The sequence below is a fragment of the Elaeis guineensis genome, chromosome 7, assembly GCF_000442705.2.
Source record: "Elaeis guineensis isolate ETL-2024a chromosome 7, EG11, whole genome shotgun sequence".
NCBI classification, from domain to species: Eukaryota; Viridiplantae; Streptophyta; class Magnoliopsida; order Arecales; family Arecaceae; genus Elaeis; species Elaeis guineensis.
Window position 1 is genome coordinate 92,266,061 of NC_025999.2, and position 16,141 is coordinate 92,282,201.

Consider the following 16,141-nt stretch of genomic DNA (forward strand, 5'->3'; position numbering starts at 1 on the left):
GACATGAATGAAGACAGAAGTGAGCAAAAATTTCATTACCACAAGGCCAAAATAGTTTTTCTTCCCCCCCCCACCGGCTCATCCAAGCTCATGAACAGACATCACTACAGAGCAAATTTACACTACCTCTGGCAATACATCCAACATCAATATATTGAATTTACAAATCTAGCACCGGGTGTGGAAGGAAAATAACTAATGATCCATCTATGAAAGAGTATAATGGATCTTGCTTGAAGTTAATTTATCTCCTTTGACCCCTTGAAAATTGCAGCTAAAATCCTCTTCGGGTCCTCATGGAGACGGCTTTCTTCCATGCATTTGAGTATCTCAGGGGCACCTTACCTGCAGGATCCATTGGCACAATCTCAGTTTGAGATCCTGCGTCAGGATGATTCAACGCAGTATTATCCTCATTTCTTGATCCCAATCCCACCTTACCAATCTCCTCATATAAAGAGTCCTTCACATTAAATGTTGCTGCCTTTCTTAGGTAGGCAGGCCGAAGGTTAGTGACTCGTTGCTTGTCAAACAAGCGTTCATCCGAAGCTAAATCACTCTTCCGTAATGGTTTCGCCCCTAAATTCCGATCCATCTCTGTCTCGCTGTCACTCGTATCGAACACAATTTCCTTTCCCTTCGGCCCTGGTGAGCCCAGTTCATTTGAAGCCTTGTTTTTATCCAGCAAAGGAGGCTCGGTGGAATCTGAGCTCGAAGAAGATGAAGACCTCTCCAGCCATGTCCTGGACTTCGCTCTTGGGTTCTTCATCGGTATTTCCTCTTCTGACTCCGAACTGTAGCTGTGGACAGGATGCATCTTGACATCGTCTATAACTCCACCTAAAGTTTCATCCTCATCCCTTCTCTGTTCATATGCTTCCGTTCTCCTTCCGCTATCTGGCTCCCCCGGATCGCCGGAAACTTGTGACTCTGATCGGGAGAGCTCTACTGCAGCCCTCGCAGCTGCAGCAGCATACGCAGCAGATTCAAATGCAGCTTCTGCTGCACTCACCACATCTTTGTACTGCTCCCTTCCTCCCAATGACAAATTCTCTTCCCGATCCAATTCAGACAGCTTGTGGGTGGTATCCGATGATAAGTTCACCACTGGCTGGCTTTGGTTCCTTCTCTGGTTCAAGTTTGGATCCTCCTGCATCAATGAAGCCAAAAAATAAGCGATGTGTTCAAAGACAGGTGGGTAACCCAACATTACCAACCAACCTGTGGAACCTCAGCAGATGCTTCGCCGAAATCCAGCTTGATTCCTTTCTGGGCGGCAATCTCCTTCATCACTCTCTGTCTGTTTTCCAGGCTTGGCTGTCTGGTCGACAGCTTCTGTACCATCTGCAGAGGATACAAAACCCAACACTCCTTCAAAAAATTTGACCGGTGGGTGAAGAAATCCAGGAGGTCGGAATATCCGAATCGATACTACCTTGGGATTGACGCCACAATTGTTCCGCAGCTCCGTTGCGGCAGTAGTGAATTCCTTCCCAAACTTGGATGCAAAGATACATCGAGCGCTCTGCAGCTCGGGCAGGTCCCCACACCTCGACCCAGCAAAGATGAGGCTGGATATCGCCTCCCGGAGCTCCTCCGGGCACTCCCTGAATTTATGGCAACCAAACCGAAGATGTTTTGAGAAGCACAAGAAGGTACCGATCCATTGGAAGAAAGAGAGAGAGGCACACCTTTGGTGTTCCAAGAAGACAGTCCTTTCTATGATGAGATGGCAGTAGCCTTCTATCATCACAAACACTTCCAACATGTTCTGCTCCTTGATCACATGCTCCACCTGAAATATATGCATCAAAAAACAAAAAAAAAAAAAAAAGGGAAAGACAATTAGGACACAATCGAATCAATTTTGGTATGAACGATAGTTGGTTGATGGGTGAGTTCACGACTCCTAACCCGAAGGAGAGCGCGGTCGATATCGCCGAGTTGAAGGAGCTGGGCGACGTCGCCGCGGGACTGGGCTTGCCGGACCTGGCGGTGGTTGCGGAGGATGGCCAGACGGGCAACGTTGAGGCCCAGGAGGGTCTTAATCTTGGACGTCTTCCGTGAGTTCCTCCCCAACAGGAAGTCCAGTGTCTTTCCCATCTTCTCCTCCTCTCTTCTCCCTCTGAATGGCCCGCCGCCGGGTGTAGAGGATTGGAGTAAGTGTGGGAGGCCAAGCAGCTGGATTTGGGCTCTGCTGCTATAGTCAACCACCGCTGATTTATAAGTGGTTCTACTTTTTGCGGTTTCCTTAAGATAAGTTTTTGGGTTGTTGGCTTGTTGCTAAGGGTTCAGTGGTTCCTTTTTTTTTTTTTTTTTTTTTTTGTGAATAAAAAATTTATTAAAAAATTTATATTTGTTAAATAATATTTATATAAAAAATAATTTATTTATATTTTTTATGTATAAAAATAAATATTCTTTTACATTATTACTTTTTTTAGATAAGTTATTAAAATTTATTCATATTTTTTATAATATTTTTTATATTTTTTAAATTTAAATAAAATGGATAACCGGGTTATTAAGCATTGAACGATGAAGATATTAAAAATGAGGATAGAATATTTTAAAAATAATATTAAATATTTAGTTTATTTATTAATGAAAAAATAATTTAATTATTCTAGATGAATAAATTTTTTTATTTTATAAATAAATATTATTAATAAAAAATAATTTATTTATTTAAAAAAATATAAGAACATAAATAAGTTGATTAATAAAAAAATTGATAATTTTTTTTCATAATATTTATTGATAAAAAAGCAGGATGAAGCCTTTATTTGGGAACAATGTGTTCCGTTGAAAATTGGGACCGGATAATGGGCCTAGACTTTGCACGCCTATTGTCAAAAATAGCCGAGTGTAATGTAGTTGGCCGTTATAAATTGAGGTCAGTGTCTTAGACTTAGGTGTCATGGATGTGGGGGCAAAAATTTAGTGCTAAATTGCTGGTCCATGGAATTGTTTATTTCACAGAGAAGGAAATGTCAGGTGAGAAATATTTGTGCTGCCGTGTCAGGGTTTGACGATTAGTTTATTTGGCATATACCTCTCCTGCATTGGCTATAACAACAAAAGAGTTCACCATGCATGTATCAGTTGTTTTTTTTTTTTTTATTTGCCATCGGATAAGGATTAGCCGCCCCATGTATCTGTCAAAAACCACTTCCATCCATGGATTGGTTGGATGTGAGTGATATCTTTATGATCGATTTTTTTTCACAATATTAATTATTGAATTGTATTTTGCACATCTCCTCCTTCATCCATCTACATAATTTTTGAAGTAGTCATTGTATGATTCAATGATTGAAGTCGTAAGAAAAAAAAAAAAAAAAACCATTCGTACTGAAGATACAACCAAATTTCTGCTTTGGAAGCCGAAAAAAATTAGGGTGCCCACCCCCCCCCCCCCCCCCCCCATAAAGCTCCACCTCCAAAAAAAAGAAATTTGGATAGTTGCTTCCTACACACATTAGTATATGTTTTATAACCAAGTAGGTAATCATTTTTAGACCAGACAATAAGCATTTTGGAGTTTTACATTAGGACTTTTTCTCCTTCAGAATATTTTACTAAGAATTAGAGGCCCATAGCAAAGGCTGATGTAGGTTGCATTTTGACAGAGATGACCACATCTTAATTAAACAAAACCATTAATTTAGTGAAAATTTTTGTTCCACATTAGATATTCATCATCCAATGTATCTCATAGAGAAGCGACTAAATAATTATTTTCTGACATACCTCTACTCTGTATGGGGCATAAATAACATATAGTCATGATATTTATCCATCCAAGCCATACTCATAACCTCACTGTTAATTGGATAGTGAAAAAGCCCAGTTGATTAAAAGGTATAGCTATGCAGTTACCAAAACTAACATTGAGGGCGCCGCCGCAGGTAATTTCTTCAGAGGGTATTAATTGGTACTTTTATCGGTCGTAACCAGTAAGGACCTGCTTGAAATCTCACCATTACCTTGATATCGGCGGGAATTCTGTTGTCCCATTTATTAAAAAAAGAAAAGCTATTAATATTTTATTCAAAACTTCTTTTGAGAAAAAGGAATGGATGTTTTTTTAATATAATAAAACAAGGGGGGGGTTAAGATCCAAAAGCCACGACACCAAAGAGAGGGATGGGATCCCTCGTTGAACCATGTCAATGACAAATGCCTGCCAGCTGGTTGGATAGCTCTTTGATCAAGCCTCCTAATGCTCTGTTCGATCATAAAATTATTAGGTAAACTCATTTTATTATTGGCACAGTCAATAAAAAAAATCTCCACATCAGTTGATTCTTCATTAATTGCTAATCATGGTTGATCATCATTATTTGTGAGGTGAAAAAAGAGCCAATCAAAATCCACAAAAAACTTTGCTTATGATAGTATCAGTCTACCAAATAATTTCTCCAACTGACCTGATTGCTCTGATGCTATTGCTTCCATATTAATCATGTTAGGCTTTCTTTATAGACTACAAGCCATCTGGTAAAACTCATTTTGGAACAGAAAGGAAACTGATTCTAGTTTATAGACACACTGCAAGTTGACAGGGGTTCATCAATCTATTTAGATTGATACCATCACAGCCACATAATCATCTAGCAGCCATGTCATAACGTCAACAATGGACTGCCAGTCCGTGTGCTTGTGTACGTGTAAGTGGTCACGTTGGAAGAATTGTTTGATTAAACAACCAAACAAATCCATGGGGACTAACTTAAATCCCCTTCGTCATTTAGGTTTACCTTCCCCTTGCTTTTTGGGCAATGGTGTTACCCATGGGTCACAACAAAGAGGTACGTGTCAACGATTTTTCTTGTATGAGAGCAGGCAAAGTGATGAGGAGGCTTAGAAAGCGGTGGGACTCGGCGGTGATGCGCGTCGGGTCGTGATTTCGGTTGGGAACTCAAGGCCGCCGCGCTTGTCCTGACGCGCGCGCCCTCGCTTAAACCTGGTTGTGTGCGGTTGTCCTCCGGAAGCCACCGCTTATTTTTTGATTCGTGCGAAGTTGCTTGCAAGAAACAGAGAGGGGAGGATAACCTCAGGAGCTCTCCTCAGCTTGACCATGAACCGAGATCTAGAAGAGAAAGAGGAGAGGATCCAACATATCCAGTGGCACACATTGCTCCAGTTCTTGTACATCAAAGGACATGTTTGGCGCCCGAGCTTGACGGCCCATATGCCACCGGTTCAGAGGGGAGGGGCTCCAATTATGATGAACGAACTTGGACACCTTTCTATTCTACCATATCTACCTCAGTTAATCAGAAAACATTTATGTTCTACCACATCTATCTACTATGTAATCCCAACTCTGTTCCCTTCAAAAAAAATACCACATTTTTTTACAAGATCAAAGGTTCAAGTCCTTCCTCCAATGTTTATCACTTATCCAAATAGATTTTTTTTTTTTTTAAAAAAAAAAGGTGCATGACTTGTGTTGCATTCTAGAATGATATAAAGAGAATGTGTATGTGAATATACCCTAGTTCTTAAAAGAAAACAAAAAGCAGCTTAGCATCGAATGAACACCCATAAACAGTGGGATATGGAACAAAAGCATCAAATAATTGATACAACAGCAACTTTGCATCCATGCGACATTGGCTGGGTCCACAAAAGCCTTTTTTTTTTTTAATTTTTAATGAAGAAATAATTGAAATATTGTCTTATGTAAAATTTAAGAAATTTTATCTTGGAAATGTTCATAAGGCATTATCATTTGTGCATAACGAGGAATCTCATCCATTAGTCCAACTGCAATTGAAAATCATACAAACGGCCAATACCATGCACCCTAAATCTCTCCATGCCTTTTATTGATTTGCACAAATTACAATAGCAATATTATTAGATCTGATTTTGTTATTTCTTGACCAAAAGAAATATAAGTTGACATATATACATTCTTCACCATACAAATGAACGCGATCACTTGTACAAGACATAATTAGCAAGTCTATGATTTTTTATTGTCTTAAAACGATAAAATCAATTTTACACTAAACCCCTTATTAAGCTCTATCTAAAAAGCTGCACCTACTACACGAGGACTAACGTCAGGTACGGATAGGTTTGAACAATTGACACTGCAAGCAAATCGCAATGCAAGTGTAGCGTGCGTTTAAGCACGCAAGAAAATGTAGTGGAGGATTTGAAATTCCTGCCTTCCCCTTTCCACATCTCTGTCTTTGTATTTTTAAGCTTTTGTTTTACCTGCAGCCTGAAAGGCCACCATATTGCTCGTTCAATCATTTGAAAAGAGACAAGGAGACCAATGAAGTACGGTTGAGTGCAGAAAGGGAAGGGAAGGAAGGTTGCAGGTGGTATCGTCTCTTTCTTCTTGTTTTGGTGGGGGAGGGAGTGGAAAGCATTACTTACTTTTGGGTGGGACTTGGCAGCTGGGACTTGTCTCCACGCGCCGTTATCAGATTCACGTTCCGGGAAGTTTCGCGAGAGTTATCGTCACAATCCCGTCTCGTCCACGCTGTCTAGAAAATGAAAGAAAAAAGAAATGTAATTACAAATCACAGCTATAATCATTTATATTTCTATGTAATCCTACCCTCAAGTATGGAGAAGCACCATGAGATATTCTAATAATTTTTATTTTGGACAACTCTTTCTGTTACAAGGACGCGCAGATATCTGATAAAGAATGACCATTGTTGCGGTCAATCCCCTCGTCGCCAGATCATCGAGAACGAGCACCTGCAAAAGAAAGTCCGCACTGATCGGAGGCAGCTCCGGTGGGAACCCTCCGACGGTCAAGTCAGAGAGGAGACTAGGCAACAGTGAGAAGAAAGCAAAGAACTCAACGAGAGAGAGGGGGCAAGCCTGTGAGTTTCGAAGGGCCCCTAGCACTGTCAGAGTCACTGTGAAAATGTCACATTGTCGTGGAGCTGTCAAATCACTAGGGTTGACAATGCCCTAGGCGGGATAATGCCCTTAGGAGGCAGTGCCGCATGCTGCTGTCAGGACTGACAGTCTCTGGCAGTTGTATGACGATTGGAGGAGTTGACCGACCTTAGGTCGGTGGCCAGCTGAGTGGCATCGGGTGGAGATTCGGACCCCTTCGACGGTCGGTCGGGCACGTCGCGGGAGTCGGCCATCGGACCTCCTGGTGCAGTCGGTCGGGAGGGCGGAAAAGGTCTGCCCGGCCGACATATCCTCGGTCGGTAGAGAGCCGTCGATCGGTTGGTCACGGCACCCGACGATCGGTCGGTCGGTCGGTCGGTCGGTCGGGTATGCCCGATTATAAGTCGGCATGAGCGAGGTCGGTCGGTATTCTCCAACAGTTACCCCCTCCACTCCTGAGTCAGACGGCGCGCTGGCCGATGTCTTCGTTTGGGCAGTAACGCTGGACGAAAAGGAGTGGATTCACTGTGTGCCAAGTTCTGACCGTACCGTGGGTCGATATGATGTCAGGCGTCTCATGAATGCCAAGTGATTCGCTGGCGTCAGACGTCCAGTCGGTGTCAGATGTCCCGTCCCGTCGGCGTCAGACGTCCTTCAGGTGTCGGACGTCCCGCCGGTGTCAGACGTCCTGTCGGTGTCAGACGTCTCATCCCATTGGGAAGGAAAACCGTCGTTCCCGTCGTCCCTTCGGGGATACGAAACATCGCGGCCTTTACGCCACGTGGCGTGCGGCCATTGGGACGGGTTCGTTGGAGCGGATGGAGGTGACATGGCTCAATCTGAAGATAGGTGCGTCGAACAGTCGGGCCGACGGACGGCTTGGATGACGCCACGTGGCAAGATCTGGGGACTCCTCGTTGGTCGCGCCTTCATCTCGACCGTCGGGGGTACTATATATACAGGGTCGCCCCTATTCAGTTTTTACCCCCCCCATTTCACTGTCGAGACTCTGCCCGTATAATTCCAGGTACTCCGTTTTCCTTCCTTTCAGATTTTCTTCTAAGGGCCTTCCCTATCTTCTCCGCCTTCTCGCGATCCCCTTCTTCTTCTTGTTTTGTTTTAATCCATGGCCAGAACATCCCCACGAGGTGGTCGGTCGGGAGAGCCGACTGACGACACTCGGTCGACCCCGGAGGTGGAGGTCTCTTCACTTTCGAGGCCGAACGTCGACCGGCTCCGGGAGCAATACCGCATCCCGGGGCAGTTTCGGCTGTTCGCCCCTGGTGCCGACGGTCGGGTTAACAGCCCGCCTGAGGGCTAGGTGGCCTTCTATTTGGAGGACCTCCGGGCCGGCCTTCGTTTTTCGGTCTCGGAGTTTGTCCGAAACATTCTAGACTATTACGGGCTGTGCCCGGCACAACTCGCGCCGAACTCAGTTCGGCTAATAGTCAGCTTTGCGCTTCTGTGTCGGCTTTTGCCGATCGATCCTCGGATCTCCCTCTTCCGAGCTTTCTTCGTCCTCCGATCCCACCCTAAAGCCCGAGGGTGGTGGTACTTCAATCCTCGGAAGGGGCTTTCCTTCATCACTGGTCTTCCGTCGTCCATTCACGGATGGAAGAACCAGTTCTTCTTTGCGTCGTCTTCCACTCCTTGGGGGTTCCCTGTCCGTTGGGGGAATCTCCGAACCGAACCGAATGAGAACAGTCGGGTGGAAGCCGAAGATCGGGAAGACTTCCACCGGCTAAAAGATATCTCGGTGCCGAAGCAGAGGGAGCTTGTCACCGAGCAGGCCCTGTACGATGCCGGCCTCAGCCCGGTCCCTCGCTTAGGTCGGTTTTTTATTTTTCTTCCTCTTTTTCTTCTTTTTGTTTCTTCCTTATGGTACTGACCGTTTGTCGTTGTTTGCAGATATGCCGCTGAGATCACGATTGACGGCAGCCGACGTACGTCAGTATGCCGTCCGAAAGAGGCCGGCGCAAGGGGCCGAACCGTCGTGGCCTCCCAAGAGGCCCCACGTAGCTCCACCGAGCGAACCGATTGGATCGGGGGCAGAGCCCGTCATCGCACTGTCGGCGCCGACAGTGCTTGTCGAAGTCCCGTCCGAGGGACCGTCGGGCGAGGGCGCCGCTTCGCCCGAAAGAAGGGCGGCTGAGTCGGTAGATGGCGCGCCGGCCGCCCAGCAGGTAGAGGAGGATCGGGAGGAGGTTCACGAACCCGAGCGACCAGCGCCCGCCGCTGCCGCACCGTCGGTCGAGACTTGGTCGGGCTCAAGCCTGCCGTCAATCTCCGACGTCAGGGCCTGGGCGTCCGGTCGAGGGAAGGCCCCCATGGCGTCGGGCGACGAAGGACGGTCGGCCGACGGAGGATCGACCGACTTCCCACTCCTCGAAGGTGCGTCGGGCCTGGCCAACCACGACTTGGCCAGGAGACTATGCCAGGCGCTCCTTCTTCCTGCCGACATCGAGGCGATGAAGAACCAGCGTGTCTCCGACATGCTGTCTTCATTCTATCCGATGATGATCCGGGTAAGCTCCTCTTTCCTTTGCCTTCAATGTAGTTCCCGTAAGTTTGGTCCCTTAACGGTTGGTTTTGTTTTGTGCAGCTGGTCTTCAATATATCCGAGCTAGAGGTCGGGTACCGAAAGTTCGGCGACATGCGCGCGGCTTGGAGAGACAAGGTCGCGGCCCTTGAAGCCGACAAGGTCATCCTGGTCGACCAGCTGCAACAGTCGGTCGAACGGGAGGGCCGACTTGAGGGGGAGGTCTCCCGACTCAAGGGAGCCTTGGCAACGTCGGAGTCGGAGTTGCAGTCGGCTAGGGACGACGTGAAGAAGAAGTCCCGGACCGTCCGTCGGCTTCAGCACGAGCGAGACAGCTTCGCCAAGGAGCTGGAGGCCGACCGCAAGCAGCTCCGAGTAAGCCTCGAAAATCTTGCCAAGGTCGAAGAAGGTTTGTCCATCGCCCAGGCCGACGCAGACATCGTGAAGGCCGAAGCAGAGTCGGCGAAGGAGGCCTTGGGTCAGGCCGTCGAAGACTTCCGTGACTCGGAAGAGTACCGAGAAGAGCTTCTGGAGAGCGGCTTCCTTTCGTATCGGGTCGGGTACGAGGATGCTCGGGAAGCCGTTCGAAGTCTGTACCCGGAGCTTGATCTCAGCAGCATAATTCTGCCAGAGTCGGAGGCTCCAGCTGCGGAGGAGACGGCCGAACCAGTATCGGAAGGCCTTTCCACCAGGGCGGAAGCCGAAGAAGATGCAGAGCAGGCTACCGAAGATCAGGCGGCTCCGACTGTCGAAGTCAGAACGAGTTCGCCGACCGTCCCCCGTCGTTATCCAGTAGAGGAGGCCAACTCTGATGATTAGTCAGTTTTTTATTTTTCTTTTTTGCTTTCGCTCCGGCTTGTATTCGGGCTTCGGCCCAACTTTGTAAAGCCTATTTTGATCTTCAATGAAATCAAAGTCTTGGACTTAAACTTTTTTCCTCCGCTTGTCTTTCTCTTTTCATGTGTTGTGGAATGCATTCGAACATGTAAGTCGCTAACCCATATAGATCAATTAGGACGTTCGGCAATTCGTGCCGCCACGAAGGTAGAACAAGTCCCGACTTTGGATCGGCCTTTCGATGGTCGAGGTTCTAAGTCGAGCGTCCTTCGCCCGGCTGTGAGTCGAAAGTCGACCGACCGTCGGATAAGGCTTGGCAGTCAGGTCTCTTTCAACGCATTCAGTCAAATGTCATCCGACGCGTTTAGTCGGGGAAACGATGATAAGTCGGATCCCGATACCCTTGTGTCGGGTACTGCACCGTGTGATATACGGTGGTAAGCCGAATATCCCCCGGCCGGCCGTGGCTCGATCGGTAAGTCATGAATGCGACTGTGGTCACATCGTGTGATAGACGGTGGCAAGCCGGATATCCTTCGATCGGCCGTAACTCGATCGGTAAGTCACGACGGCGGTCGCGTAGGCATTTTGGTCGGGGCTCCATCGGTAATTTAGCCGATCGTCTGGCCCGAAAGTTCGACCGTAGAAGGAGTGTCAACTCCCGTCACCGTGGATGGTTCGGCCCTTGTGAGCGCCCGATACATCGTTCGCAGTCGGGCCGTCGGTTTCACGCGGATGCTATTCCGAGTCGGGACGTCGGAACTCGACCTTCTTGGTGAGCGCCGATCGTCAGTCGAAGAGTTAAAACTCCGAAATTTGAAACTGGATTTGTATTCCGAATGAACAAGTATAAAGTTCATTGGTGATACAACTTCAGGTTGTCGGCATTCCAGGTTCGGAGAATCGGTTTCCCTTCCAGAGTTTCCAGTCGGTAAGCCCTTGGCCCGTAGGTGTCCACCACCGTGTAGGGCCCTTCCCAATTCGGAGCCAGCTTCCCTTGGTCCAGGGGCTTCGAGACTTCTGCCTTTCTCAGGACTAAGTCCCCTGGCCTGAAAAGCTTTGGTCTGACCTTGGCGTTGTAATATCGGGCTACCCTCTGTCGGTATGAAGCCATGCGAAGTTGAGCCTCGTTCCGTAGTTCGGGGAGGAGGTCTAGGTCGGCTCTCCGGCAATCAGAGTTGTCCGGCTCTTGATACCGCTCGGCCCTGGTAGATGGCAGCCCAATCTCGAGTGGTATCATCGCCTCCGTCCCATAGGCCAAACTGAAAAGCGACTCTCCGGTCGGAACGCGGGGGATCGTTCGGTAAGCCCATAGAACGGAGCCCAGCTCGTCGACCCAGAGGTCTTTGGCTTCATTTAGTCGGGTTTTGAGCCCGTGTAGTATGGTCCGATTGGTCACCTCGACTTCGCCATTGGACTGCGGGTGTCCGACTGAAGTCAGTCGGTGCGTGATGTGAAATCTCGCGCAGAAGTTTCTGAAGTCTTGGTTGTCGAATTGTCGTCCATTGTCGGTGATAATGGTATACGGCAATCCGAATCTGAAGATGATGGATTTTTGGATGAAGTCCTCCATCTTCCGTTCGGTAATCTGCGCCAGGGGCTCGGCCTCCACCCACTTGGTGAAGTAGCGATGGCGACGACTATGAACTTTCTTTGGCCCGATGCTGGAGGGAAAGGATCGAGAATGTCGACCCCCCACTAAGCGAAGGGCCATGGAGCGACAATAGGAGTGATTTGGCTGGCCGGTCGGTATTGTACGTTGGCGTACTTCTGGCATGGTTCACACCTCCGGACCAACTCAGTCGCATCCTTCCTCATGGTGGGCCAATAGTAACCCTACCGCAGGACCTTGTAGGCTAAGGATTTGCTCCCCAAGTGACTCCCGCAGATTCCTTCGTGCACTTCTCGGAGAGCATAATCTGCGTCGGTCGGTCCCAAGCACCTGAGCAAGGGAAGGGAGAACGACCTTTTGTAGAGTCGGCCATCCATGATCACATACTGGGAGGCCGACCATCGGAGCCGCCTGGCCTCCGTGGGATCTTCAGGGCTGACCCCATCGGTCAGGAACCGAACAATCGGATCCATCCAGCTTGGTTCAGCTGTCAGTTGTAGCACCTCTTCGACCTGGTCGACACTCGGCTGCTCGAAGTTCTCCACGAACGTCCGGCCCAAAGAGTCGAAAGCCGAGGTCGCCAGTCTGGAGAGTGCATCGGCCCGGACGTTCTCCGACCTAGGGATGTGGGAAATTTCAAAATACCCGAGGCGCGTTACGAGATCTTTCACTTTCTGAAGATATTTGGCCATGGCTGGATCTCGCACCTCGAATTCACCTTTGACCTGCCCCACGATCAGCTGAAAATCGGAGAATGCCCGAAGGCTGTCGATCCCAAGTTCCCTTGCCATCCTCAAGCCGGCGAGGAGCGCTTCATACTCGGCTTGGTTATTGGAGACTTTGAAGTCGAATCGGAGGGCGTACTTGGTGACTACCCCATCCGAGTTGGTGAGCAGGAACCCAGCCCCGCTCCCTTGAGCGTTTGAAGCTCCGTCGATGTGCAGTATCCAGGTGGAGGCCGGGTCAGGCTCAGAGACCGCGTCTCGTCCGGGGTCCGCATCTTTCGACCCTTGGTCGGCCGTCGGGCATTCGGCGATGAAGTCGGCCAGGACCTGAGCCTTTAAGGCAGGTCGCGGTCAGTACTGTATGTCGAACTCGCTGAGCTTCATCGCCCACTTTGCCAGTCGTCCCGATGTATCAGGTCGGCGTAATATCGCCCTCAGGGGCTGGTTGGTGAGAACCACAACAGCATGCGCCTGAAAGTATGGGCGGAGTCGCTGTGCGGAGACGGTCAGGGCAAAAATCATCTTTTCCATCTCCGAGTATCGAGCTTCAGCGCCGCGGAGCACTTTGCTGGTATAGTAGATAGGCTGATGGGTTCGGCTCTCGTTTTCTCGGACGAGCACCGAACTGACCGTCTCAGGGGAGGTGGCCAAATAGAGATACAATGTCTCCCTGACCTCCGGCTTCACAAGCAGCGACGGGGAAGCCAAGTACCTCTTCAGATCCTCGAAGGCCCGTTGGCACTCATCCGACCAAGAGAAGCCCTTCGCCTGCCTCAGAGTTTTGAAGAATGGGAGGCACCTTTCAGCCGATCGAGAGATGAACCGGCTGAGAGCGATGATTTTTTCGTTCAGCTGCTGGACCTCCTTCTTGGTGTTCGGATGGCGCATGTCGATGATTGCCTTTATTTTCTCAGGATTAGCCTCGATTCCTCGCTGAGAAATGAGGAATCCGAGAAACTTCCCCGAGGTCACCCCAAAAGCGCACTTAGTCGGATTCAGCTTCATTCGATGTTGTCGTAGAGTGCGGAAGGTTTCTTCGAGATCTTGGACATGATCCAGAATCTGCGTACTTTTCACCAGCATGTCGTCTACGTATACTTCCATGTTGCGCCCGATCTGGTCTTTAAAGACCTTATTGACAAGTCGTTGGTAGGTGGCGCCGGCATTCTTCAGCCTGAAGGGCATTACTCGATAGCAGTAGAGGCCCTTGGGGGTCACGAAGGCAGTGTGCTCCTCGTCTTCGGATGCCATCCGGATCTGGTTATACCCGATAAAGGCATCCATGAAGCTGAGCAGTCGAAATCCGGACGTCGCATCCACTAGCTGGTCGATCTTTGGAAGTGGAAAGCTATCTTTTGGACAGGCCCGATTCAGGTCGGTGTAGTCAATACAAATCCTCCACTTTCCGTTGGCTTTCTTGACCATGACAACATTGGCGAGCCAATCGGGATATGCGGCTTCTCTGATGAAGCCCGCCTCGAGCAGCTTGTCCACTTCTTCATCGATGGCCTTCTGTCTTTCGGGAGCAAAAGACCTTTTCTTCTGCCTCACCGGCCTCATCGTCGGGTCGATGTTGAGTCGGTGGGTTATTGTCTCCGGGGGGATGCCTGACATATCTGCTGCCGACCAAGCAAATATGTCGGCGTTGGCCGTCAGCAGCTCCGTCAACCGTTGCTGTTCTGGGTCGGGTAGTCGAGACCCGACCCATACCTTTCGATCGGAGTTTTTTCCTATCGGGATCGACACGAGCTGCTCGGCCGGCGAGCCCCGTTCTTCCTCCTCCCGTTGGTCTAGTTTGTCGATCGTCAGGGAGCCCCTCAACTCGTCGCTTTGAGCGAAGATCTGGAAGCATCGGCGAGCGAGCTGTTGGTCTCCGCGTATCTCCTCGACTCCATTTTGGTCGAAAATTGAACCAAGAGATGGTACGTTGAGACAATCGCCTTGAGGGCGTTTAGTCTGGGTCTTCCAAGTATGGCATTGTAGGCCGAAGGCATTTGGACGACCGAAAAAGTCAAATGAACCGTGCTTTATCGTGGTTCGGTGCCGACCGTCACGGGCAGGGTAATTTCGCCTTCCATCGCGACGGCATCCCCGGCGAAGCCTATCAAGGGTGTAGGGACCCTCTTGAGTCGGTCGGTTGATAGTCGCATCCGGGAGAAGGTCGAGTAAAACAAAACGTTCGTCGAACTTCTATTATCTACAAAAATTTTTTTTACATCGTAGTTCGCTATCGTTGCCGAGACAACAACAGCATCGTCGTGGGGGGTTTGGATGCCCCGAACGTCTTCTTCTGTGAAAGTAATCATGTCGTCCGGGCGTAGCTTCTTCGTGGGCTCCCCTCCAGCAGACGTCCCCGGGCCAAGTCGTTTGGAAATCATATTGATGACCCCGGCCGTCGGCTGATTAGTGGTCACTTCCTCAGTCGGCTGGGGTCACCGGTCGGCCACTGGTCGAGTCGGTAGGTTCCTCCAGAATTTATCGAGATACCCTCGGCGGATGAGAGCTTCGATCTCATCCTTAAGCTGGATGCATTGCTCGGTATTGTCGCCGTGGCCCAGGTGGAACCGACAGTACTTCCGTCGGTCGAGGCCTTTTGCCTTCAAAGGCAGAGGCCATCGCAGGTACTCTTCCCCCTCGATCTCCATCAGAATCTGCGCGCGGAGAGCAGAAAGAGGAGTGTAGGAGTCATACCTGAGGCGTGTTGGCCTTGGAGTCTGCCGTCGGGGCGACTTCTGGTTTCGTTGCGGGGGTGAGACCCGACCGTCGGTCGGGGGCCTGCTAGGTTCGGCGGGGTCCCGACCCTTTCTCCGCTTTTCCCTCGGGCCCTTGAACTCGGTCAGGCGCCGGTCGGAGGCTCCTTCATCCACGCGCATGTACTTGTACGCGCGCTCCAATAATTCGGCATACGTCCGGGGGAGGGTCTTGTCCAGGGAGTAAGTGAATCGGGACGCCCTCAGCCCCCGTTTCATGGCCGAGATAGCCATGTCTTCGTTGAGGTCCCGGACCTCAAGCGTGGCCACGTTGAATCGCATCACGAAGTGTCGGAGCATCTCGTTTTCTCCCTGTTTGAGGAAGAAAAGGCTGTCCGACGTTCGCGGTGGCTTCCGGCTGGTGCTGAAGTGGGCCACGAAAGAGTGCTCGAGCTGTCTGAAGGAGTGGATACTTCCCGATCGAAGATCGGAGTATCAGGCCCTGGCAGCTTTGCGGAGCGTGGTGGGGAAGCCGATGCAGAAGAGAGCGTCGGTTGCCCCTTGAATCGTCATGAGAGCTTTGTAGCTCTCCAGGTGGTCGATTGGATCGGTGGAGCCGTCGTAGGGCTCCACGTGCGGCATCTTGAACCGACTGGGGATCAGTTCGTCGAGAATGAGTAAGGAGAGAGGTTGGATGGTCTGAAAGTCGACGTCGTTCGAGGACTTCTAACCCGTCCACTGCAACTGTGCAAGCCGACGGTCGATTTCTTCGAACCTGCGTTCGTAGTCGTCCGTCCGTCGATGCTGGGAGAGTCTCCAGAGAGGACGAGTCTCGGAGATCTCCGATTTACTTTGAGAGGGA

General features: G+C 49.7%; 1 protein-coding gene across 1 annotated transcript; it reads right to left on the reverse strand.

The window, feature by feature from the left end:
* Positions 1–8: 8 nt before the first annotated feature.
* Positions 9–2,206, reverse strand: LOC105048521 (uncharacterized). Its single transcript, XM_010927843.4, has 5 exons — positions 1,915–2,206; positions 1,692–1,795; positions 1,436–1,607; positions 1,222–1,344; positions 9–1,150 (listed from the first exon to the last, which is right to left on the reverse strand). Exons 1-5 carry the CDS (start codon positions 2,101–2,103, stop codon positions 275–277), a joined length of 1,464 nt encoding a protein of 487 aa, XP_010926145.1. The 5' UTR covers positions 2,104–2,206; the 3' UTR covers positions 9–274.
* Between the last annotated feature and the right edge of the window lie 13,935 nt (positions 2,207–16,141).